General features: G+C 42.1%; 1 protein-coding gene across 1 annotated transcript in view; it reads right to left on the bottom strand.

Moving 5' to 3' along the window:
• The window catches only part of KCNMA1 (potassium calcium-activated channel subfamily M alpha 1), a gene marked incomplete at its 3' end in the record, with an annotated part of 543667 nt that overhangs the window by 118288 nt on the left and 398744 nt on the right, over positions 1–26635 (bottom strand). Inside the window, exons 20-24 of the mRNA XM_021712861.1 lie at positions 23719–23829; positions 19573–19678; positions 17774–17856; positions 14227–14296; positions 7952–8107 (exon numbers count right to left, since the gene is read on the bottom strand). Coding sequence (XP_021568536.1) covers positions 7952–8107; positions 14227–14296; positions 17774–17856; positions 19573–19678; positions 23719–23829 — 526 coding nt within the window. The remainder of the gene's footprint in view (positions 1–7951; positions 8108–14226; positions 14297–17773; positions 17857–19572; positions 19679–23718; positions 23830–26635) is intronic.

Here is a 26635-nt window from a genome sequence, read left to right as displayed (position 1 = left end):
GAATACACAGTGATGTTGGCCCAAATGGGATACTGAGGTTTTGCAAATTCATTTCAATTCATGGGTGTTTATTTTGATTTGTGAATTCAAGCAATACTGACTAAATTTTCTGGCAGTCAAAATGGTTTATAACCAAACCTAACCAACCTCCATACAGTCCCTGCCAAAGATTATAAAATTTTGCATTTCAAGTTTCTACATTGAGTCAAAGCTCTTTAATTTGGCAAAGGGACCATGTACAGTAGCAAAGGAAAAACTTTTCACACCCAAATCATACCAAATTGTAAGTCTCTGCTGGTCCTGGTCCTAGCCAACTTTGTGTAATATAGGCTGACCAAGCCAGGGTGAGGCCAATTGATGCATTCATTCACTCAACAAGCATTCAGTGGGTCAGGTTCTGTTCTCTGCACTGAGGATTCATCAAGTAGCCCTGAGCTTCACAGTGTTTACGGTGTCTCAGGGAAAAGAGACAATAAACTCTAAACAGTGCCATGTGGAAAAACAAAGCCAAGAGAGTATAGGAGGGTGTGGGCATGTGGGTGTGGGGGGAAGGGTAATACAAATTTCTAAAATGCAATTCTGATGTTTTTTCCACAGAAAAACTGCTAGCCTCACCCCCCCAAAGCCAAGGAGAACATCTACATCCTTCCTAGATACAGGGTAAACTGGAACATCTACTCTCTCTAGAGACCTCTGAAGCCCCAAAGAAGCTTTATGAACTCAGTCACTTTCTCCTTGATCTTCCTGAATTTTCCAGAGAAGCTGATAAACCATCAAATGTCCCTTTATGAGATACAAGCTATATTCATAGATGAGAGAGCTCAAACATTGCGGAGATGTCAATTATCCCCAGGAGAACCCAATCATATACTATCACTTGACTTATTAAAATACACACACACACGCCACACACACACACACACACACACACACACACATACACACACAGGCACATGCAAGGGCTCCTAGAATATTGACAATATATAGATAATATACTGCTTCTTAATCTGACTTCTGGTTACATGGGAACATTGAGTTGGTAAGTACTTAATAAGTTGTACATTTATTATATGTACACATTTTATGTTTGCACATTAAACTTCAATTAAAATTGTGTTTTTATTCCTTTTTAAAGTACAATTCTAATGTTTTAGAGGAGGACTCACTGGGAAATTAATACTGAGCAAAGACAAGAAGAGTTGGACAGAAGGAAGCCAGGCAGTTGTTCAGGGGAAGAATATTCAAGTCACAGAGAACAGCAAGTAAAAAACTCTAGACACATCAAAGAAAGTGTGGCTGTTATGAAGAGTAGGAGAACACTCAGGACTCAGGCCAGCAAGGTCCCAGGAACCCAACTGCTTAGTACTTGCAGGCCACTGTAAAGTCTTTATTCTGATGAGGTGTGACATCATGCAGAGATGTATGCAGTGGGGTGACAGTGTCTGATTCATGCTTGAGAAGGGTTGTTCTAAATGCTTAATTGAGAATAGATTGGAGGGAGTGGGTAAGGGCAGAACTGACAGACCAGTTAGGAGGCTGGTGTACTTATTCTAGGAGAGAGACAGTAGGGATTTCGATCTAATTATAAAAGTGCAGGTGGTAAGAAGTTGAAGCAAAAAGATGTCCTACTGAATTGAAGGAAAATTCAAAAGGAGTCAAGGATGACTTTGGAGTTTTTAGTTCAAGCAATGGGAAAAATGGCAGTGCCAATAGTGATATGGGAGAACAGGTTTACAGGCAAAGAACAGGAATTCAACTGTGGATATGTTAAGTCTGAGATGAGATGGGACATTCAAATGAAGTTGAGCAGCAGCTGGATAGCTGTTGCAAGGCTCAGGGGAGAGGCTCTGGATGGAAATACAAATCTAAAAGTCATCTATGTATCTCAAAGTCATGAGAATAATTGAGATTACCAAGGAAGTGAGTATAATAGTATCAGGAGCTGCTCTCCATTGGTGAGGAATATGTGCAGAAGTCTGCTGTCATCATGCCATTTGTAATTAGGGTGACATCATTCATAGGTGGTGGAGTAGGTACCACTCACTATATAATTTCCAACATGTGGGTTTACTTTGCCAGACAAACTTTCTACTCTGGTTAAATCAGTGGTTCCATTAGTGAAATGAAACTTATACCACTGACTCTCCTGGTTTTCAGGTCTTTATATTCAGACAGACACTATACTATCCTTTCTCCTGGGCCTTCAGTTTGCAGAGCTTAGGACTTCTCAGTCTGCATAACCATGTGGGCAAATTCCTATAATCAACATCTTTCTTCTCTCTCTCTCTCTCTCTCTCTCTCTCTCTCTCTCTCTCTCTCTCTCTCTCTCTCACACACACACACACACACACACACACACACACACACCAACTTTCTCCCAGAAGCACCTACCTAAGCAACCTCCAGCCTTTCAGATACACTTGGTATAGACTTCAATTCAATTCACCCTCTAAGTATAGCAGCGTGCAAAGTCAATCCCTTCTTGAGAGCCTGGTTCATCCTTCACCATGACTTGGCCCAGCCTGAGCTAACCTGTGACCTGTTGAGATGCAGTAACTTCTCTGGCTGGAGAGAAAGTTAAATAAGACCCACCAGATGGAGCTGTGCAAACATGTATCCATATATCCAATTCAGCATAGAAGCTTCCTACAGCTTATCAAGGCCACTTAGCCATAAGGGTGTAGGTAGGGTTAGCATACTGCCTGCAATATGGCAGATACACAAGGAATCTCTACTGAATAAATAGTTTTCATAAAGCAATCTATAGAAGGCTAAGATCTGTGCTAACTTGATGACACAGCTAAGGTTCTCTCTTACCATTCATCATATTTCCTCTTAGTATATTCAAGGACAAACCAGTTTGTTTGCATTTGAACACCTGAATTTGTCAATTCCAAGCTATATGTCCTCATGCAGGTCATTGAACTTCTCTTAATCCATAGTGTCTATCAAGGTAAATTGAGGATAATAATAGTGCCAACTTTGGGTAGGGTCATTGTAAGACTTAAATAAAATAATATATATAGGCTGGGCTTGGTGGCTCAATCTGTAATACCAGCACTTAAAGAGGCTGAGGCAAGTGGATTGCCAGAGCCCATGGGTTCAAGACCAGCCTGGGCAACTTGGCAAGACCTCGTCTCTACAATAAAAATAAAAAGTAGCCAGGCCTGGTAGCGCACATCTGTAGTTCCGGCTACTTGGAAGGCTGAGATGGAAAGATCACCAGAGCCCAGCAGGTCAACGCTGGGGTGGCCCTGATCATGCCACTGCACTTTAGCCTGGGTGACAGAGTGAGACTCTGACTCAAAAAAATAATATATATACATATATATGTATATATATATATATAAAAATATATAAAACTTAGTATAGGGTTTAGCACATAGGTATCAGTATATTTTTAGCTATTATTAACAGTTCCTGATTTATATTTTCAGCTTCTAAACCAGATTGATTTTATATATACATAGGTATAGATACACATAACCCAAACTAAGGGTATTAAAATTATTATCCTGGCTACAATTAACATTAGGATTACGTATTACTGACAGTTTATCTCAATATAGTCACAGCAATAATGAACAAAAACTTTGTGTATACAGCCATATCCTCTTTAGCCAAGATACAACCCAAATAACACAGGCTTAGAGTGAGACTTCAACTCAAAAAAAAAAAAAAAAACCGAAATAGAAAATGTAACAGAATAGGCTGTGCTGTGATCAATATAAAGTAATATTTTACTCACAAATTCCAAATCTTGTGGAATAAGGGGAAAATCACATGAAATGCCTCACATATTTTCTCAATTCTTATAACTGATTTATTCAACAAAAAAATTATGAAATGCACACCATGTTCCAGGTTGCGTGTGTGTGTGTGTGTATCAAATGATAGATTAACAAAATTAAAATAGTTGGCAATTCTGATAACTAGTTAAATGTGCTAAATTGTAAATTGGAAATCTCAATGTAGATTAAAAAACAATTTTAGGAGTTAATCACCCTTTAAACACACACACACACACACACACACACACACGTTGTCATGTCCAAGGAAAGCTAATTCTAGTAAGAATTACAGCACAATTCATAAAAATGGCAGGAAAAGCCCCAACTTGAAACTCCATATGCTGAGAGAAAGTTAAAGACACAAAAATAAAAATAAAACGAAACAAAATCAATGAATCTCAAATTACATCCAAGTGAGGAAGCCAAGTAGAGAGTAAGTGTGGCCACTTATTCAGGGATGAAGTGCTGGCAGATAGGCTAAATAAGTTCATAGTCTTTGCAAGAAGACATCATGGAAATTCTCACTGGAACTTGACAGACTAGAGGTAGGAGATCAGATAATGATAAATAAACAGGATGGTCTAGGCCTGGCTGGCAGTGTAGACGTAGATAAGTTACAGGCACCGGGATATTCACCTGTATTCATTAAAGGAAGGGTTCAAACAAGATTGTTGTATAAAATACTTAACCTGTCCTTACCAGTTGCTGCTGAGCTGGAGGACCCCTGCCAACCTGAGCTGCCTTCCTAAAGGTATCGGATATAAGGTTAGCATGGATTTGTTAAATCTCAGCACACCAGAAGCTGCAGAGGGCATGCCTTGACGTTTAAACAGAATAAAGTAAGAACAAATAGCCACACACACAAAAAATATCTTTAACAGTAGTTAGCAAACTTAAGGAATTCATTACTCTCAAAGATGTGGGCAAAAAATATAAATAGATTCTGCAAAAGTTTAGATCAATTCAGCCATTTGGGAGCTGAGTTTTTGAGGGCAATGACTTGGGGCCCTAGGGTTAGCATTTCTGAGAGTGACATTGGTGGGAGGAGAAAGAAATGTTCCCCCATATTTCTTGGTACCTCCAGGCTGGGCATCTTTTGTAATTCTTATATATGCCAGTAATCCCTCTCTCTTTTGTTTTCAGTCTGGCTTTCAGTATTGGTTTTTGGTCCCATGCATAACAAAACGTCTGGTGGATCATCACTGTGCTTCTACCTGTAATATATCATCACTGTTACAGTCTTGTTTCTCTTTCTTCTTCTTTGCAGAACCAAGAAACAGACACTACCTGCCTAGGGCAAGGAAGAGGGTGAGCTCACATTTTATATTTGACTTCCAGAAATGATAAGTGTTCCCAAAAGATCTAGTGTTGCCAAAACCTCATCCTTTCTCCCGCCATCCTAATAGGCCTGTCTGTCCCCATGGAAAATACTGATACCATACTATAGGTTATGGAGGTCATTGGGGAAGGAAGCAATTTCCATAAACAATAATCCATTTATAGATTTCCTTCTCCACTTGCCCCTCCTCCAACAAAAGGGAGAGCTTTGTGATCCCAAGAATGAAAGATATAAAACATGCCAAAAACAGCATCATCATAGTATTCACTACAGCCTAAAAGAAACAAGGATCTGGGATTTGGAGGTAAGTACACATATAAGACAAAATAGAATAGGGAGCATATGAATAAAGCTGTCTCTATTTTTAATGAAAGAAAAACATGAAGGGAAGCCTTGCTGTTTCCAGGTCATGCACCTTAGTGAATTCCAACACAAAGACTACCTCAATGTCAAAAGGTCATATTCAGAGAGCTACTTCCAAACGGGGAAGTTGGCCCTGCACAGAAATAATGCAGTAACATAACCCCAGGAAAAAAACATGTTTTCAGTTACACTAGGGCCCGGCCCAGCCTTTCCCACAGGCTCTTCTTAAACAGAAACTTGGCAATGGGATTAGCTGAGCTGGAGGTGACATCCTTGGCTCTAGAGGTGAGGCCCATCAGAGTCCTCAGGAAAGTTGGGCAGAAGTTCTCCCTGCTGGTAACAACACTGAAGAATCAGTATCACTTCCATTTTATTAATTTTCCTGACAGACAGCTCTAGTTACCATACAGGCACCACAAAACCAAAACATACGCGTGTCAAGTGGCCCCATCTGTGGTAGGGCCCTGCCAAGGCTCATGTCACATCAACACAAGGAAGCAGAACCCAGCTCCTCAGACCACGTGCTAGGTCCTGTGAGCCATTCCCTGCTGGAAGAAAACCACCAGAGCTTGGTTGAAAGAACTAGAGGAGTCTCTTGGTGACAGTCCTTTATCCTGGGTCTGGGCTTCTTGTGTTGAATATAAGAGCCCTGAGAGTCACACAGCTACATCTGGTTTGGGGGACTTGTCTCTAAGCACAGTTATACAGACCTCTCTGCCTTTATTCATTTCCATCCACACAGGACAAGAGCAGCCTGAATTAAAGAAGACACTTAAAGGAATGCAACGTCCTGATTTGTAAGCTAGGCCTGAGCGCAGAGTTCCACTGCGTTGGTGCCTTTGGGCACAAATGGATACAGGAAAAGAATGTTTTAAATCAAGGCATCAATTGCTATAAGTATTGCTAGAGTGATGGAAGGAGCTCCAAAACAAGGTAAAACAATTTGTTCTTTTGCTTTTTTAGATAGACCAATGTTAAATATCAACTGGCTAAATAGTGCCAGTTGGGTAAGTACAAAGAGTAAGGATCTAAAAAAACTCCTCAGCCAGGCTCGGTGGCTCAGCCTGCAATCCCGCACCTTTGGGAGGCTGAGGTGAGTGGATTGCCTGAGCCCACGGGTTCAAGACCCGCCTGGGCAGGCAAGACCTCATCTCTACAATAAATCAAAAAAATCAGCCAGGCATGGTAGTGTGTGCCTGTAATTCTGGCTACTCGGAAGGCTGAGGCGGAAGGATCGCCAGAGCCCAGCAGGTCGAGGTTGCGGTGGCCAGGAGCGGCCACTGCACTCCAGTCTGGGTGACAGAGTGAGACTCCAACTCAAAAAAAAAAAAAAATAAACAAATAAATAAATAAACAAACTCCTTCTCTAAGTAACACAAATTCATAAACACCCCTGAGGTGAGCACTGACACGCCTGCATCCTCACACTTCCCACCCTCCTGCCACCAGGGCCATTTCCTCAACTCCATCAAGGAACTTGTTGGCAGTGGATATAGTAGCCACAGCAGCAAAAGGCAGGAGGTCTCACATCTTTGATCCCAGAGCTTCTGGTCCCCTTTGCAGGACCTTGTGGTGACTCATTCATTTCTTACCTCAACCACTATCATTTCTGCTCACATATAACAGGAAGGAGGATGTTTGCCCAGATCCGCAGCTAACGTCCAAATCAAAATGGCCCAGACTAGACCCGTTTTCTGCAGTGGTTTGCCATCTTGACACCTAGACTGCCTCATCCAAAGACGAGGACTAGAGTGATTGTTATCACATGCTCCAGAAGCCCTCTGGTGGGGGTTGGAAGCTCAATGCAAGACCCCAGAAACACAATTCGGACCTGGCCCAACCTGGGTTGGTCTGGTAGGAAGTGGCCTCTTTGGGAACTCTGGAGTGGCTGTCCAGCCAGCTCTGATAAGTCAGCACTGCTGCCGAGGACTCGGTTCATTGTTTCACTCTCCATTCAAATAACCACTGCATGTCAGCTCTGCTGGCCTCCTTGATTGTGCAGAAATAAATAAATGAATTATGTTGTTGGGATTTGGACTTCAGCACAAACACATGGTCTGCATTTATCCACACAGTGAGAGGTCCATCAGCCACTTGATATAAAAGAGCAAAATGATAATTCTTTTCTTTAGGCACTCTGGTGCCATATGGAATGTATATAAATCATATTTTTGTTTTAACAGCGGAGGCTTTGTTGATAGATAAACATGTGGTTTATCTAAAAAAAGAGAGGATTGTGCTTTGAACAATCATTTAATGGCCGTGGATGTGCCAAATAAAAATAAAAACATAATTTTGAAAGAAGTTGGCCTTGTGCCCAAATCCGTAACAAGGAATTTCTCCTTAACCAAAGTGGTTAAAGCCTGTCGATCTGTTTTGAGTTTAAGCTGTGCTCTCTACTCAACCCCACGACAAATGGAATCCTGGGCTAATGTGCTCTAATAAGACAAGACGTTACCTTTATGAATGACCTCATGGAGAAGAGGTTGGCAAGCATGGTGGAGAGGCCTTGAGCCAGGCAGCTCTGGGCTATGAAGCCCAATTTCAGCTCTGCGAGGCAGATTGCATCATCACCCTCTTTCCAATTCCAGCTTGGGATGTTGAGCAGATGGGCCTGTGGAAACAAAAACAGGTATGAGACCTTGCTTTGTTAAATGTTCAATTGTTTAAAATTTCTTCTGGGAAATGCAACATGGACCAACCACTCGGGGTCATCTAGACTTGTCCTTTCTTTCCCTTGCTTGGGTCTAACGTTTGGTGTTTTATTCAACTCTTCTGTTCATCGGACTTCAGACTCTCTGGAATGTTGCCTCTGCACATACCAAGACCAAGTCCTCCTTTTGGGTTTGTCATTTAGAAAAATAGAGCCCAGAGGGAATTTCCTCTTGTGACAGGGATATTAGGCCATGTTACTAGGATGCCTGGCAAGGTTGTTCATAAACTGGCTCCTCAGACAGCCTGAGACTGCGAGATGCCTGTATATTTTGGATTTCTTTTTTACCTGCCTTCTCAGTTCTCCAGATCAGTGACTCCCAAACTTGAGCAGGCATCAGAATCACCTGTAGCGTTTGTAGAAACTCAGATTGCTGCACTCATTCCCCCAAGTTTCTGACTTAGTACGTCTAGGGTGAGGCTGGAGAATTTGCATTTCTAACCTGTTGGAGGTGATGCTGTTGCTGCTGATTGGGGGGGGGGGCACACTTTGAGAACAGTTACCCTAAATTATCAGGTAAAATCAGTGTGGACATTTTCAATTTCTTGCAGTGGACTGGTCCTATTCAATAATTAGATCAGGCCCTGAGACAAGGACCCAGAGACATGTTCATCCAACTATTTTTAAGTGGCATAAAGCAGAGAGTCATAGATAATACATTGAATGAAAGAATCAAAATTTTAAAAGTTCTCCAGAGTTGGAAAAATCTGCAAAGATCAAACTGAAAGATTTACAGAACTTAATGTCAGTACAATATTTAGATTCAAAATAAAATCAACTATATAAATTCAAAATAAGACCTAATTTGACAGCAGATAGGAGAAACACACACACACACACACACACACACACACACACACAGAGCAACATTTAAGTGTGTGGGTAACCAAAATTTCAGGCCAACCATGTGACACATGACAGAGAAAACCAATGCTAGATTGTTAGAAATGGTCTTTAGATCAAGGAAAATGAACACATCACTCTGTTATGAACTGGTCAGTTAGTTTCAGAGTTCTTGATCCAGCTTTAAGTCACATTTAAAGAAGAAAAAGGATCAATTAAATAACTTTCAGAAAAAAGTGACAAAAACAAGAAGAGGTAAGTGTCTGGAAAATATCTCTTGAGGAACAGTTAAGAAAGCCAGCAACGTTTGGCCTGAAGAAGGGTCATGTCTTCATGGAACATGATGGTTACATCTGAATACCTCAGATGTTGCGGCATCCAAGATTAGGTTTGTCCTGCTGTGTTCCAGGAGCCAAAGTTAGGACTGACTAGCGTGTTTTATAAGAAAGCAGTTTTTTGTCTTGCTTTATAGAGAAACTTTCTAAAGATGTAATTTGTGTACTAAATGGAGAAAATTACCTCGAAAAATACCTCGAAAAATTCCCTAAGACTCATCAAGTTTATCTCCAAGTTGCTGCAGAAAGAACTCTTCCTCTGCATAGAAGATTGACTTGAGAACCCCTCTATGTTCCTGGTAATTTCAATTATAGCCCCAAACCGGGCTTGGTGGCTCAGCCTGTAATCCCACGCCTTTGGGAGGCTGAGGTGAGTGGATTGCCTGAACCCACGGGTTCGAGACTGCCTGGGCAACTTGGCGAGACCTCATCTCTACAATAAATCAAAAATCAGCCTGGCGTGGTAGCACGTGCCTGTAATTCCGGCTACTCAGAAGGCTGAGGCGGAAGGATCGCCAGAGCCCAGCAGGTCGAGGCTGCGGTGGCCAGGAGTGGCCACTGCACTCCAGTCTGGGCGACAGAGTGAGACTCCAACTCAAAAAAATAAATTATAGCCTTGACATGATTATTTTTATGCATGTATCAGCAAATACAAGGGGCACCAAACAAGCTTTCTCTTCACTTTACAAATAATATATAATAGTTGAACTAGAAGGATGGAAGAATTCACTGAGGAAACAAAGAGCCAGTCCAAGGGTCCATGCTCTGCTTTTGGAAATACCACTCTTATGAAATTCCTTCTTGCCAAATCCACTTCTGTGACAATCGTGTGTGTCCCAAGTCAGCAGGGGTTATTCCTGGGAGAGATGACTTTATCCTCTGATGATAGTATCGTTAAAATACTCCTGTGAAGGAGCCATAGCAGGTGGTAATTTCTGCCAAGTCGGTATCAGAGACCTTCCCCACATTGTATACTCAATACCAACAATCAGGCCTACCCTTTATCTCATTTCTCTTCCTACTCTTCACTGGCTATAGAAGGCCACTTTCTATCTCATAGAGATTACATCAGTATAAGTGGAGAAACAGTATTCATTTGTAGTAACATCATCTGAGAAGTATTAGGAGAAATTAAATCCAAGTAACGAACAAGTAAAACATTGTGTGTGAATGAAGATTCATTTGGTCTAAGCCCTAGAGAGACACCTCATAACCTTCATGGCACCTTCAAACAAACAAGCGAAACCTTTCCAAGAAAGTCTCTTATATCCCCATGTGCCATCTGGGTATGAAACTCAGGCTTTTAGTCCTTGGTTCCCTATGTCCTCATCTGGTTTGAGTTCTTTAGACATATTTTACACATTATTACACAAGAAAGTCAAGTTTATTCCATGTCTCAGGCTTCCATGGTCCCCTTTTTTGGCCATGATATTTTCTCCAGTCACACGGCAGTGGAGTGAGGGTGACATGCTGAAAGCAGGGGGATAAATTTGCATGCATGAAACAAAGAGAGAAGATTGACCTGGGAACTCAAATTCTTTATTTCTGGCAACTTCTTTTCTTTTCATTTGAAGAAATTTGGATCTGATGAAAAATGCCAGCATGACTACACAGGAGTCTGAAAGCAAATCCTCTCTAATTTGCAGAATATAAATAGCAGATCTAACAGGACCAAGGTCTCTCTCTGTTTCTGCTACTGAGTCGCCCCCACCCCCATCCCATGGAAGAGAAACATGAAAATAGACTGTCCTGGGAAACCAGAAGAGATGAATTCCAGTCCCGGGTCCTTCTCTCACTACATAACCATGAGGGACAAAGAAGGCCATGTCAGGGGAAACACTTTTCCACTACTACCCAAGTGACAAGGTTTATAGTGAGAAAGCTCAAAGAACTTCCATCTGCATTGGGCCATTGTGACTTGGCTTCCAGAGACAATGGCTTCTTTCACTAGAGTCTACTGGAAAAATTAAAAAGTCTTTTAATAGGCAAATCGTTAGAAGCGACATTTTTCTAAGACATCATAAGTCATGCTTTCCTCGAAGAACTTCAAGTCATTTACACTCAGATTGAAAATGTCCTATACCATCCTTCTTCTGCATTCAGAGATGGCCAGAGTGAAACATGTATCTCCATGAATTCTAGAGATATTAAAAAGATACACTTTGGAGAGCATCAGTACTGTCATAAGGACTAATCTCAGGAACCATGGTTTGATTCAGGGGCTCCATTTAAAGAGACTCTTCTGTCTCTCTGCTCATTGGCTGCTAAGTGACCATAATTTGTGCCCAGCAGAGTTAGATCCCCTGGTCTGAGGTTACTCTGGGATGCTAAAAGGCACCCAGATGGTCCAATGAAGACTAAAAAAAGACAATGGATGTCAGAGCTCTTTTAAAACCATAAAATATGACACAAATGTCTACAATTATTATGATGACAAACCCAAGGCCAGTTTTATATGGAGAAAAAGTAGGCAAGTTTCCCTTCATCCCTCTAGGGCCTAGAACATCACTGTCTTTAGATCATAAGGGATTGAAATTCTTTACATTTCAAGCCTGGTATCCAATTACAAAATCAACTATTCCTTGAAATATGTTCATAGTGACATAACTTCACATGCACAAACCAGATACTTTCCTGAAAGCAAACTTGAAATCTGAGCATCTAGGATGGATGCAGAGAAAGTGCCAAGAGGAGAAGAAAATAATATTGAAAGAGAAGAGAAAGAAAAACAGATTGAAAGAGTAGGTCAAAGCATCTTAGGACAGAGCACAATTGTGAAGCAGAGTGAAGAATGCCCATTTGGAATTCTACCAGGAAAGACATGACAAATAATGACAAGCAAACTTGTTGTTCTTCCTCTAGAAGTCAGAAATGAAATGATAGAGGAAAAATTACCTGTTCAAAGTCACTCCATCCTGTGTCCTTACTAATTATACAGAGATCTGTGCCTAACCCTGAAACCTAGATAGACTGGACCAGTTCTAAACAAAATATGTTTTAAGCAAATAATCATGGATCAGTTGATATCTTCCTCATTGTTTCTGAATAATTACAACACAGAGGTTTGCCAAAGACATGCAAGTTGCTATGATCATTGTGTGATTATTAACCAGGGACTCTCTGGATCCTAGACCAGTCGAACTATGTTGAGTTTGACAAGAACCACATAGCTGAAATCCTCCTTAATTTCTTGAAGATGCTGTATCAGCACTCATTGGAAGGAGAAAAAAAGGAACTGACAACCCTTTCTAAACATACAGCATTAATTTTCCTATTCAATCTAAATGCAGCCAAAAAAATCTAAACATCTAAAAGCACTCCCACACTAAATGAAATTTCAGATCACAAATGAAAGAAGGAGTGCTTGTTGCCACAGGAGCTGTCACCAGTCACAGAATTGCTAATAAAAATCACCTCCACCTACGATGCTGCCATCAAAAAAACTTCAGATTGATGCCTGTGTGTTACCCATATCCTCACTTTATCTCTTCATTGTCCTTGTGCTTTCCAGAGACAAACAGGAGAATGTGACCTTGGGTACCCACCACCAAACCCACTGGCTGGAGAGCAACACGTTCTGCAATGGAGCCACCTGCCGAGGGTTGGGCAATGACTGGCGGCAGGCAGTAGTTCCGAGTGGTGGGCCATCACCGACAGCAGGCTCCACTCAGTGATGGCCTCTCATGGGCTCCCACACAGCAAAATGGGCCAATATTTGCCAGCAATTAAGAAATAATGGCACAGCGCTGGTGCATTTGGCAGAATGGGGTTTTCTCTGGGTCACCTGACTGCCTATTTCGTAGGGAATATGGCCCATAAGATGGGGCATGCTCTCACTCATAACCCAGCAGGGAGTTATTCTGTCCAGATAGGACACCTGGTTCCAGGTACTGAGCAGCCTCCAGTTTCTAAGCTTCATTAAGGAGATAACTGGTACCATATCAAACAGAGAAAGGTGCCACCTTCCCTCCCCCAAAGCTGTTTTCTTGGAAGTTTACTGACTGACCGAGGGAAGGAGCATTGCCTTTGAATGAGAGGCTGGACTCTGGTTTACTGAGAAGTGATCACAGCAAAATAACATAGGCTCCAACATTTGTTTTCTTTCCAATCAATTTCCCATTTTAGCTGTAACACTAGGAAAATTCCTTTCAGTTTAATCTCTGGATAGTCAACTATTTTCCTGAATTCAACTCTGCAAATTCTCATCCTCAATTTGAGAATGTTTTCAGTATTATGTTCCTACAGAGCATATTATTATGTTCTTTTAAGTTCAACTTGTCTCAGCTAGAGAAGTCCTACCACTTGCCTGAGGCACTCTATACCTTAACTGCTAAATCCCTGAGGGTACAAAATAGGGCTTCTCCCTCACTTGGATCCCTCCTGGGGCCAAGTGGAGTGTTAACCACCTAGTAAGTATCCATTAAATATTGACTGAATACATAAAGTACTGTAACACATAAAAATGAAAGTTGTTGGAATTTAGGTACAGACAGGATCTAAGGATTGATGGCTCTAAACCTAGGGCTTCCATAGATGCTTTCTGAATGAATGAATCAATACATGAAGGAGCTTCCTTTCAGTAACCAACTGCAAACAAGTAATTTCAAGTGGCTTAAACTAAAGAAATGTCCCATGGAGATTAAAAATCTACCATACTTCTTTACCCAGGCCTTTGAGTTTCACTGGCATGTGTGCACACGTGGGCACCTGAGTGGTGTGTGTGTGTGTGTGTGTGTGTGTGTGTGTGTGTGTGTGTGTGTGTAGGTGTGTGTGTCTGTACAGAGAGGGAGAAGCAACTGGGTCTTATGTCTTTAGGCCTGAAGCAGGCTCTCACTGTCCTACCTTGTTGTGATACTGCAGCATCTGAGTGATGATTCTTATCTTCGGATGGTAGTTCTTTATGGAGATTACTCTGAAAAAAAAGAACAAAAGTTGAGGCAGGGTCTGCTTTACCCATGGAGTCTGACAGGAAGATTAATTTGATTATCCCCTAAGGGGGTGCTCGTGGGACCAGCAGCCAGGACTGTTCTGAGGGGTTGCAGACACTGGGCCAAGTTAACTTGTGTTCCCCCTGCAATACCTCTTAGTAATGTGAAAAAGAAAGCACAAAATGGCCACAGTCTGTGTTCTGGGCATGAAAAATCTGAGGGCCCCCTGTGATGCCTTGGGGATGTGTGCATGTGTGCATGCATATACTGGGGTGTGGGGGCTCCTGAAACAGGGGTCATGGGCTTACTGCCTATATAGATACAGAAAGCAAGTTCAAATCCTGGGGTCTCCAGAAATTTGAAATCTCCCACACCCTAAGGACTAGCCTTGAAACAATCTGCTCTGAGTCCAATGCTCCAAGCTAACAACTTGAGGCAACAATGACAAATCAAACAAGCAGCATGACAAATGGTTCTAATTGTGGCACACACTTGGCAACTCTCACAAAAATGATTTCTAAGCAGGGATCTCAAGATGAGATTAAGGACTCAGCCTTCCATAGCTAATAAAGTCTAAAATATGACTTGAATGCTGATTAAAAATAAGTGCCAAGGCCTTGCGCGGGTCACAAACCAGTAGAAAATTGTCCCCCACCTGCCCTCAGTCCAAACTGTTAAGCACTGCTTGAGCCTACCTCAACCCTCACTTGTCTTCCCCATGTCAATCACTGCTAAAGGGAGGGGCAGGGAGCAGAGGAATGGAAACACCTGGGTTCTAGTCATAGCTATTGTACTAATGAACTGGGCAACCTTCAGGAAACCCCTGGCCTCTCTGTTCCTGTTTCCTCAACTGGACACTGGGGGCAACCTGTTTTATTTACTTCACAGGTTTGGTATGAGCAGCAAATGGGAGACCAGATGTGAAAATGCTTTGAAATCATTAAAAGCTCTCTCTACGTGTAAGTTATGGTTTTCATCATTACCAACTCTGTCAGAGGTGACATTATACATTTCCTTCTGTGACAAGGAAGGCTAAAGAATGGAATTCCACAGAAAGGTCAACCTCCTAAGCCTCATCAAAAATGCAAGTGCATTGATCATGACTGCCCCCACAAACCTCCCACCAAGCAGCCCTCCCCACTTTACCCCTTTTAGTGCAAAGATGGAGAGAAGGCAGCCGGGAAGCAGCTTTATCTGAAAAGCTGCAACTTGTGAATTTAGGAAATGGATCACACTAAAACCTCTCCCGGCACAAATCCACCCTGGGTTTTTGCACTTGAAGGATTTCATTTTATTTTTGAAAAAGTATTGTGTTAGCCCATGCTTATAACTCAAGGACTTTGAGCCTCTGTCAGCCCTGCCTTGCAGTTCACAGCCTCAGCCAGTTTTAGGCATTAGCTCATTTCGAATGGCTTTTTGACATTTTAATTTTAAAAGGGGCAGATTGGTCTCATTAAACTAAGGAGGAAGGAGGATTATACAAATAAGAGAAAGACAAAGTCCATTTTTTAACCCTGAACTTCCCATTTTCTTTTGCTGCCTGGGTCTCAGTTCTGGTTCTACACCATTACATTTCTGATACTACCGTGGACCAGTAATTTCTGTACATTGGCATCCTGCCAATCCCTCTGGTATCTATATGACTTCATAAACAACGTATTGCAATTAAGAGAAATGCCCATTTCAAAGCCATTATCCAGTCCCAAACTTCTATGTGGGGTCAAAACATTAAGCTTCACCTTTGTCTGGTATTCCATTTGGGATTTTTAAGATAATAGAACCTGGTTCCTTGAAGGTTACATTTTTATCACTCCAAACAACAGAAAAATGTGTCAATGAATGAAAATTTTCTTTTCTTCAAAGAAAGGAACAAGTGACACACCCTGAACTGGGGCTGGTGTCATCAATGTCCAGCTGTAACTCATTAGGGGATAGCTTCAGGTACGAAGACAGTCTCCATCCCAGCATCTCTCTGCACTCAACTTTCTTAAAACAACTGTATTGAGCATACTGCCAAAGAAAAGTGAGTAGAGAGAGAAGATGGTGCCAGATGTTACCTGCCAGATACAAGGACCAGATGCTTTGGGGAGGATTTCCTCCCCTGAAATGCATCTAAGGAATCCTCCCACTACACTGATGGGGAAAACTCATGTCACTTGGGGCCACTGATGGAAAGCAAAGACAAAGGAGATGCAAGCATTGTCAGGACACAAAGGCAACTTCCTGGAGCCTCAATCTCAGGTAAATTCCCAGGGTATAGGAAACCAAGCTACAGAGAGAGAGGAAATCTTTGGCCCAAAAGATGGCGACTCACAATTAGGCAAGAGTTACTGGGAATGCAGTGGGACTGAAATGTTTTCTCTTAGCTCATCTCCAAAAGATTCTGTTTATTACTTCCTCTTAGCTCTCTTAACCATTCTGCAATGTATGCTAAAGAAGAGACACGTTCCAAAAGGCCTGGAGCAAAATGTCTTGAATTTTTAGTCATTTCATAGTTGTGTGATGTGATTGTGGGTCTATGTGAAAAACAAAACTTGAATGATTTTTCTTCTGAAATGAGAAAAAAATAAGGTATTAGAGTTGGGGCCTAGATTAACAGTAGACAGGACTAACCAATTTGCAGAAAAGGCACTGGGCAGTGTGTTTCCCAGAGGTGTCCATCCTCCCCTAGAAGATGTTCTGTTAAAAGGGGAAGATAGTAGTCAAATAGGTTTGAGAAATGCTCTATAGTACATTATCTCAGAGATTCATATTAGTATTCAAAGCACTGAAAAGACTTTTGGTGAAGAACACTAATTTTGGAAAACTGATTCAAACAAGCTAATTGGTCAATAAACTCCTTTTTTAGGATGATACTAGTCAACGCGCTGCAGACACACTTGGAAAGTCCTAACAGGAGTTTCTCAACCTTGGCACTGTTGGCACTGTTGACACTGTGGGCTAGATAATTATCTCTTGTTGGAGGCTGTCCTGTGCACTGTAGGATGTCTAGCAGTGTTCCTGGGCTCTACCCACCAGATGTCAACAGCACTGACCCCTAGTTATAATAACTAAAACCATCTTCAGACATTGCAAAATGTCTCCTGGGGGTTAAAATCACCTTAGGTTAAGATATCTCAGGCTCACTCCCCCTTAGGGAACATGGCACCTTAATTCAGGCCTGTACCCATCTAAATCTATCCTCCCTTTCCTAGCTCTGTCTCAAGGAATCTCAAACCCAAAGCCAGTTGTGAGCCCCAGAGCAGCCATCTGCTGAGGGTGAGCTTCCTGTTGGCAGTACCTTGTATGTCACTGCCCTCCTCCCTCCCACAGTCTTAGCTCCTCAAGGCCTATATAAAAAGTTGTAGGGAGGTTTATGGGCAAAGAAGGCCTCACAGAGATAGTACTCTTTAGAAGACTCAAAAGGGTTGCGAGTGTTCACAGGGTGCCAAAGCCAGGGCCTTCCCTAGTCCCCCAGTTACCTCATGATGTTGGAGGCATCTTCAGCATCCGGGTCAGCGCAGTACTTGTTGGCAAGGATTAGGCATGCATCTGCTGACTCTATCTAAGACACCAAAAGGAAAAATCACAGAACACAAACATATAAATAGCCACGCTCGACTGCAGTCTTTCTCCGTTGACAGCTCTGGGGAAGCTGGTGCTTTGTAAGGGAAGGGAAAAAAAAAATCCTGAGAGATTATAGTTTTTGTCAAAAGTGTAGGTTGCAAGTTCTTGTTATGGTATAAACATTTCATCTTGTTGCTGTTGGAGGGTACAACATGTACCTTGGTAATTATACTTTTCATTTGGCATAGTCGCTTACTTGTAGGATTTCCAGATTTCTTTAAATAACAATTAATTAAGCCTTTCAGTCCCCTCCCCACCTCCTTTCTTAACCATCTGCTCCATCAACCTAATTCTTTCAGTAAGGAAATGGAGATAGGTGGGCTAGGCTCCTTCTCCTGGGTTAGCAAGTTAACTGAGTAGTTGAGGATACAGAAATTTAGACTCCAAAGTCCTTCATCTAACCTTTATACATCTTCAGTATCTGTGGACTAAGAAGAGATCAGAGTCCTAAATCAGATAACAGCTCCGTGTCGGTTAGCATTCACTTAATATTCAGATATTCAAAAGACAACAGATCTATGTGTATGCACTGATGTGTTACAAACGAACTCAAAATACAGTCTACTGACTTATCTAAACACAAGCCCAAAGGGGTTTATCCCTTAGAGAAAACCATGAGTTTAATGTGCTAATAATTGCTTGCATTTAAATGAGATCCATGAACAATAACTATTTTCTCTACATTCTCATAAGATTTCACATTAGCCATAACTTTGGTCATGTCTGGATAATATTAAAATTAACTGGACTATATAAGCATAAGAATTCTCATGCTGGCTCAAGTCTGCAATCTGTCCTCCCTGGTATATTGTACTTAATAGGTCATTCTTGCATTTTGGGGAAAGGCATAATATCCTCCGTGGTATGTCACAATTTGTTTCTGGATTTCTTTAATAATGCAAAGAATTCATCCAAATCCCTTCGGATGATTCATGTTAGCCAATTATATTATTTACAGAATAACGTGATGACCACAGTTAGCATTTAGACTTCAGTGGATTCACAATATTAAAGTACACCCACTGGCATGCAAATATTACACATGCTCACAAAATCTATATTAAATGAGTAAAGTAGCAGGTGCTATCTTGCTGTGTACTTGTCCCTTCTAAGCCTCAGGTGCACTTTATGAGAAGATTCTAACTTAGCAGGTTCTAGAAAAAAAGATTAGCAAGTGAAGTCAGACATATGTATGTTTAATGTTGCACCCTGAGTCTTTGGTGGGAAAAAAAGCTTTTTTTAGACTTAATCTTTCTCTCAGATGTAAATAACAGACATCAGATATACACTGAATCCAACTAAGTGTTCAAAATGGGAATTATTTGATAGCTATGTCATGTAGAGACTATTGAGTCCATACAACAAGTTGACTCTACTTCTTTTAGGAGTAACTGATATTGAGGGAACCAGTAAAATAAGTTTCATATTATGACAAGCCCAAGTGTAGGATGCTTATAGGTAGCAAGTTCCAACAGATCAAGGTTCTGGGCTCAGTGGAAGGATGCTGTCATGGTTGGTGGTATCTGACTTATCTCATTAGGGGTTTAGGAGACGACTTTTGGCCATCCTAGGTGGCACATCCCTTTACCATAGAGTCAGATCCCTGTCCCCTTGCAATATGGAGTAAAAGCAGAAGTCACCTCCTCCTCCTTACCTTGACTCTTGCAAGATCATGTGGATTGAGGACTGAACCCTGATAAAATTCCACCTGAGTAAAATGTCGTTTGAACAGAGCTTCAAGCTCCAGGTTGGGAGAAATGCTGCACAGAAAGAGAAGAAACAGTCATTAAAAGAATGGACTCAGGGATTTCAGCCTCTGTGGGCTTCCTTCTCTCTAATTTCCACAGTAAACCCTGGGGAAATGCTGTGACCTTAAAGCAGTATCTTTTTTTTTTTTTTTTTTGCCATAAATAAGATGTTCACACACAAGAGAAGTAAAACCCCAGCCTAACTGAAAACGAAACCAGTACCAAAGTCAAATAAAGAGGTTCATGGTCTTTATGAAGGCCAAGACCTGTGGGACAAAAACGTCTTTGAGTTTGCTTTGCATGGAATCCCTATTTTCTGAATAGAAAAGTTGAGCTGTGCCACTAGTGTACTTATTATTTTATGTGTCATCCTAACTGTGCTATGGAGTGCCGAAATTAAACATGAAATTCTGGGTGTGTCTGTGAGAGGGTTTTTGGATTAGTGTTTGAAACAGCAAATTCAGTAAATTGCCCTCCTTAATGGGCACAGGCATCATCCAGTCCTCTGAGGGTCTGAAAAGAGCGATAAAGCACAGGAAAGAGGAGTCTGTAATTTTTGCTTCGTCTGCCTACTTGAACTGGGACATCTCATTTCATTCTCCTACCTTTGGACTGGGATCTATTGGTTCTCAGGTCTTCGGACTCAAACTAAATTACACCACTGACTATCCTGAGTCTCCAGCTTGCAGATAGCAGACTACAGGACTTCTCAGCCTCCAAAATCAAGTAAGCCAATTCTTCATCATAAATATATGAGGGGAGGGGCCAAAAACCAGAATTTGTTTATAAAAAATTATATATTTATTCTTACATGCTTAAACTATAGTTGCCTTCAAAGTCCTCTCCATTTGATGCAATATACCTAGAAAGACACTTTTCCCACCACTCAAAACAGTTTTTGAACTCATTAACTTGATGCCTTTCGGTGCTTCTGCCGTTTTTGGTTTCACGTCTTCCACACTGGCAAAATGTTTTCCTCTGAATATTTTTTTCACCCAGGGAAACATAAAAAAGTCGCCTGGGGTGAGACTGGGTGACTAGGAAGGGTGGAGCATGAGGATCATGCCATTTGGGGTCAAAAGCTGCCGAGCACTCAGTGTAGTCTGGGCAGATGTACTCGTCAATTGCCCAACGAAATGGGCAAATGCATTGAAAGAATTGCCAAAAAAAATTCACCAAAGCCAAACGCATCCTTTCACAGCAATGCTAGCTGGTACACTGATGCTAAAGTCTGTGCTGCAAGGGGCTTGCCCTCCAAAAAATAATTTCATTTTTGGGGGTTCTCCCTCATATAGGTAGAAAAATAGAGATAGATGCATCAATATATAGATACCTGTATCTATCTATCTATATCTATATGTGATATATTGATATATAAATGACTACATCTAGATCTATCTCCCATTGATTATGTTTCATTGGAGAACCCTGAATAATATGAGGTAGAATCCAAAAAAATGGAATTATCTTTTAGAGGGTAGGCTCCCTGTAGTACATTCGGAATTTGTTCCTCTGAATCAAATAGCCGACCAAAGTTTTGATCTGGAATTTTACGAAGGTGGCATCACAATCTGCAGAAGAAATGTCCCAAGTTGTGGCAAACTGGTTCTTCCACCACGATAACACCTGCTCACACTACACTGAATGTTCAGCGATTTCTGATCAAAAAGGGCATGACCCCGTGCCCCACCCTCCCTCTTTACCCGATCTGGCCCCGAGCAACTATTTTGTTGTTGTTATTTGTCCAATGAAAAGAGTCTTCGAAGGAAAACATTTTGCCGATGTGGAAGAAGTGAAACAAAAAATGGCAAAAGCACTAAAAAACATCAAAATTGATGAGTTCAAAAACTGTTCTGAGCAGGGGAAAAAGCATCTCCATAGGTGTATTGCATCAAACAGAGAGTACTTTGAAGGTGACTGAAGTTTAAACAGGTTAATTAACCTACCATGAGTCTGATATTGACAGATGCAGGGGACACAAAGGTGAATCCTAAAAGTTTAGGCCTCAGCAGCCAGCTTGTTTATTCAAACTGAAGCAGTGAGTGAGAGAAAAGTGGCTGCTTGTGTAAATCTAACCAGTCTTTCAGATCGATTACACGTCATGTCTCTTTCAGAAACCTGCCCCAGTAGTCCCAGCAAACTGGCTCTCTCTTTTTTTTTTTTTTGAGTTGGAGTCTCACTCTGTCACCCAGACTAGAGTGCAGTGGCCGCTCGCGGCCACCACAGCCTCGACCTGCTGGGCTCCGGCGATCCTTCCGGCTCTATCTTAAAAAGAGGCCACATGGGCCAGGTGTGGTGGCTCAAGCCTGTAATCCCAGCACTTTAGGAGACAGAGGTGAGAGGATTGCCTGAGCCCAGGGGTTAGAGACCAGCCTGGGCAACTTGGTGAGACCTCGTCTCCACAATATATCAAAAAATTAGTTGGGCATGGTAGTACACACCTGTGTGTGTACCTGTAGTTCCAGCTACTTGGAAGGCTGAGGCGGAAGGATCATTGGAGCCTGGCAGGTCAAGGCTGAGGTGGCCGTGAGCATGACACTGCACTCCAGCCTGGTTGACAGAGTGAGATTCTGACTCAAAAAAAAAAAAACAACCAAAACAAACAAAAAAACCCAGAGGCCCCATGAAGCTCTGCCTCTCAATTATACTGACTTCAGTGTCTCTTAGGTAACAGAGTTAGTTGCACATGTGGCTCATTCTGAAACGCCCCATCCATGCAGAACCTACACACTCTACCTCTCGTGAACCTTCCAAAATGTTCAGCAGAGGACAGGCACCACAGCTAGTGATCAGTGGCTAAGCACTGAATTGAACTTGTAGGTACCTGCTCCTGTGCTACCATAGCCTGGTCTGTCTTTTCAGAGTTTAGAGAAGCCAGTGCCAAAAAGAGAAAAACTAGGACTCCAGTGCAGTGGCAAGTCAGAAGTCTGGCATTCTGTGAGCAAACGCCTAGAGAATGGGGAGTATGTAGGGAAGCCAGCCTCAATGATCCCTAGAGCAGGGCCAAGCCCTGAGTGGACAACACCATGTAAAGCAATGCCAATATGTAAGCTTCATCTTGGCCTTCAGCTACTTGGTCCCAAGACCAGCCCCATGATAGCCTAATCTCCATAAAAGAAGTCTACAATGGTACCACCCAGATCACCATGGAGGAGGTGCCTAACTCCATTCCTGGGGCAGACTATCTTTTACCTAAAAAGGGTATTGGGCAAAGCTTAAAATCTTAATAACACTGGGTGGAAAGGAGATACCTTTATCTGTGAAACACACATAAGACCTACCTCCTAAGTTTATTGTGCAGCCTAATATATTTTATCTTTTGTGCTAATAGCTAACATTATTGAGCACTTAGTGCATTCCTGATTCTGCTCTGCATATTTTATATGATTACTTCATTTTATTCTCACAAGAGCCCAATAAGCTTATTATTTCCCTGATGGAAACTGAGGCACATGGAAGGTAAGTAACTCACTTAGTAATTGATTGAGTTAGGATTCAAACTGATGAATCTGAGTTCATAGCATGTAGTCTGTGGATTAAACAAGAGGTAGTATGCACAGTGACCAGCCTAGGGTCCCATGCTGGAGGTTCCTAAGAACAGTAGTTGTTGTTATTGCTTTATACCCGATTCCTCTTATGTTGGTGTCTTGCTTTGTCATTGTCTCACTCTTGCACTCCTCACATATCCACATTATACAGCTAATCATCCCACAGCAGACACTGAACACATCAGATTGCTCAGGGGACAGTAATGACAAGTTGGACGCTTAATGAACTCCACTGTCACTTCTTCCAGAGAGAAACTTGGATGTGGTCTCAGAATTGCCTCTGCAGAGGCAGGCTTTGCTCTCATCACTGAACTAGTGTGCTGCTTCCCTTTCCATTGGTTCTGTAATGTCCTCTTCAATGAAGCCAGCAGGGATCGTGGCTTATTCAACTCTGCCCCATCCCCAATGCCACTCCCATCATCACTGCTCTTGCAGACACTCAGAGAGTCGTCCACAAGATGTATGGTTGGGTGGGAGGGTCTGGTAACAGCAGGAGCCTCTTACTTGTGAAGAAAAACGATCTCCACATTGACATCATCCCGGTCCTTGTGCAGAAAATCCTTCAGGAAGTTGGAAACACTCTCCAGAGTGATGTGTCCACAGACCACAATGTGCCTGAACAGGAGAGGCCAGTTAGATCAGCCCAGGCCCAGTGACATGACCCCGCATCCCACCCTCTGGCAAGACAGAGGAAGCGCGGCAGCTGCAGGGGAAGCATTCATCTCCCTCCACCTCCAGGAAGCCCAGCTCCCATCCCCAGAGGGCTGTGAGGCAAAGCAGCGGTGCTAGCAGGTGCTCAGAGACTCCTAGACAGAAAAGGCATATGGCTTCTCACCTGATGCTGCACAAAATCCTATTAAAAGCCCAAGCGTTTGGCCAAGTGGTTTTATGCATTTAACAATAAGTGACATTATGCTTGCGCTTAAATGCTGCATTATCAAGTCTCTTGCAGATTCATATCTCTCCCTTTCTGCCCACAAAGCGTCCTCCCGGGAGATTTACTGTATGAGTCTTGGTTTATGACATAGAGCTTATCAGGTAATGAGATAACAAATCTTGCTGAAACGATGATTTTGTGTGTAAGAAAGCGGACTTTTATCAGGATGGCTAATGTGCGGCCTGACACGTTATAGGCTCTGCTGGCCATAAGCAGTAAAAAGGAAATTTTGCATTTTTCCACCATAACTCCTCCGACAATGGGGGCATGTAACACTTTACAGTAAGTGAGCATTACTCAGGGCTAAATGAGAATGGGACGCTTATGGAATGGAAGATCATGCTGGCTGGCTGTGCGTCCCCAGAGATCTCCCTCCTTAGGGTGCCTAAAATTTCCAGGGGAGCCAAAGGAATTTGCCTCAAGATAGGGAGAAGCCAGGAAGTGATGAGGCTGGAATTGCTCACCTTTCTTCTAGGATACTTTGGACTTCTGTTTCTAGAAATAGTGGCTTACTCTGAGATGAGCCCTATTCTAGACCCATAGTCGCTCCAACAGACTAGGTCTCCTGGACTAATCTGACTCCAGCACTAGACTATACTGTGGTCACTTAGATTTGCTACTTGATGCCCCATCAGAAGTAAGCACTTTGATGCAAGAATTAGCAGCAAAACAAAAAGTCAGGCACTGACTGTGGAGATAAGACCACCGGCTTCCAGTGAAGAGACTACATGTCGCAAGAGGTTCAGCTCCTGTCCCTGTTCCCCTCAGGCTGACAATGACAGAGGCTGAATCTCTAGCTGTGCTCTGAGACTTGGGCAGGTGGTAAACATGCAGCATGGTAATTTCCTGAGTAAAATTTAGTATGGACAGATCCTTTGCACTTCATAATTGCTCTGTGTACATGCCAACAAGGCAGAAAGCTCATTGGCTGGAGACAGCTCATAATAGGAGGCAGTGATGATGGCTTATGCAATGTCCATTAGATGCCATTACAAGAGCCTGCCCTTTCGTTGTAATTTGGTGCTTGACTAAGTATAATGCAGTAAACTCATTGGTGAAGGGATAATGATGCAGAACAAAGAGTAAATCAATAATATGCACAATGCAGTTAATAATATCACCATTATGGACTGTTATTGTTACGGCAGTGCACTGAGCAATCAGGCACACAGAAGCCATCAAGGAGAGGGACGAGTGTCAATGAGTTACTTCAGAGGACATGTCTTAGCATCATTACTCTGTTCTCTAGCCAGTCCCTGGTAGGTTGAGGAAGGTCCCTCGGCCACCCATCCAAATTTTATGCCCACCCCACGTGACTAATTACCTCTTTACCATAAGGCTGTGAAATATGCAGTATATCAGAACACAGTATAAATGGAATATTTGGATTATATACACCTTTATCATATCATATTTTAAAATGTTTCTTATGGCACATGTGCATTGATAGGGACAAAAAATTTCAAATGAATGCACACGTTCTGAATAAGATTTCTGGTTGTGAATTTGCCAAGTATGTTCAAAATGATAGATAAACAGGATTCTCCTTTTGACTTGACTTGCCCACAAATGACAGGGGGCTGCTTGGTGCCAGTCTAATGCCTTCTGCCCGCAGACTTCCAAAATTAGTAGTAAAAACAACATGAATCCAATGTGTGGGTTTTCCCACGGGACAGATATGTGGTTAGCGCTGTTCCTGTCACCTGGATGTAAAAGTATCCCAGATGAGATCCCTTCTCTGCTACCAAGGCTGTGCGTCATCTTGGGCAAGCTACTCATTCCAAGTCAATCCATGCGGAAGCTAAGAGGTTAATACCACCCAGCCAGGTTCCTGCACCAGGCATTTTAAGACCAAAGTTCTATACCAGCACAAGCCTGGCTATTATTCAAAGCTGGACTCAAATCAATGATAGATGCAGGGAAATGACTGAATATTCATCCTTCCTATCCAGTACGCAAAGAACTGAATGAACATCAGCCAGCATCTCCTCTTCCTCTTCTGAAATTATTCATCCCTAGGAAAGATGTGTGAGAGGTAGAGGGAGAAAATAAGTTCCCCCCTCTCACCCTTGAATCAAAGGCTAGCCAGCTGATTTATTCAGCCTTAGAAAAAGTCAGGGTTCTCTTACTTGAAAATGTGCTGGGCACATATAAAATATATTCCAATGCAATCAATATTATCCCTTACACCTTTAATTAACTTTCACTTCTCTTAAGAAGTAGACAAATGCTGGCAAGAGAGAGGAGAAAAAAAAGATTGACTTTTTTCATTTGGTGCTAGCTATCCAATACCATTCTAGACAATTGAAAATATATATCTTTTAGCTACAGCATGATTTCTGGGGTGGAGAGCAGTCTTTATCAAAAAAGAAAGAAAAAAAATCTTCCTTCAACATAATTGGTATTTTTGCTCAGAAAAAGCAAGATTGATTGAAAGCAGATTGCCTTTTTGCCCAAGGAGAGTTATTAGGTACATTATCATGG

Source organism: Carlito syrichta, unplaced genomic scaffold (assembly GCF_000164805.1).
Source record: "Carlito syrichta isolate Samal-C Ts95f unplaced genomic scaffold, Tarsius_syrichta-2.0.1 Scaffold303673, whole genome shotgun sequence".
Lineage (NCBI taxonomy): Eukaryota > Metazoa > Chordata > Mammalia > Primates > Tarsiidae > Carlito > Carlito syrichta.
The sequence above is the reverse complement of the archived record's forward strand: the minus strand, read 5'-3'. Positions and strand labels throughout refer to the sequence as shown.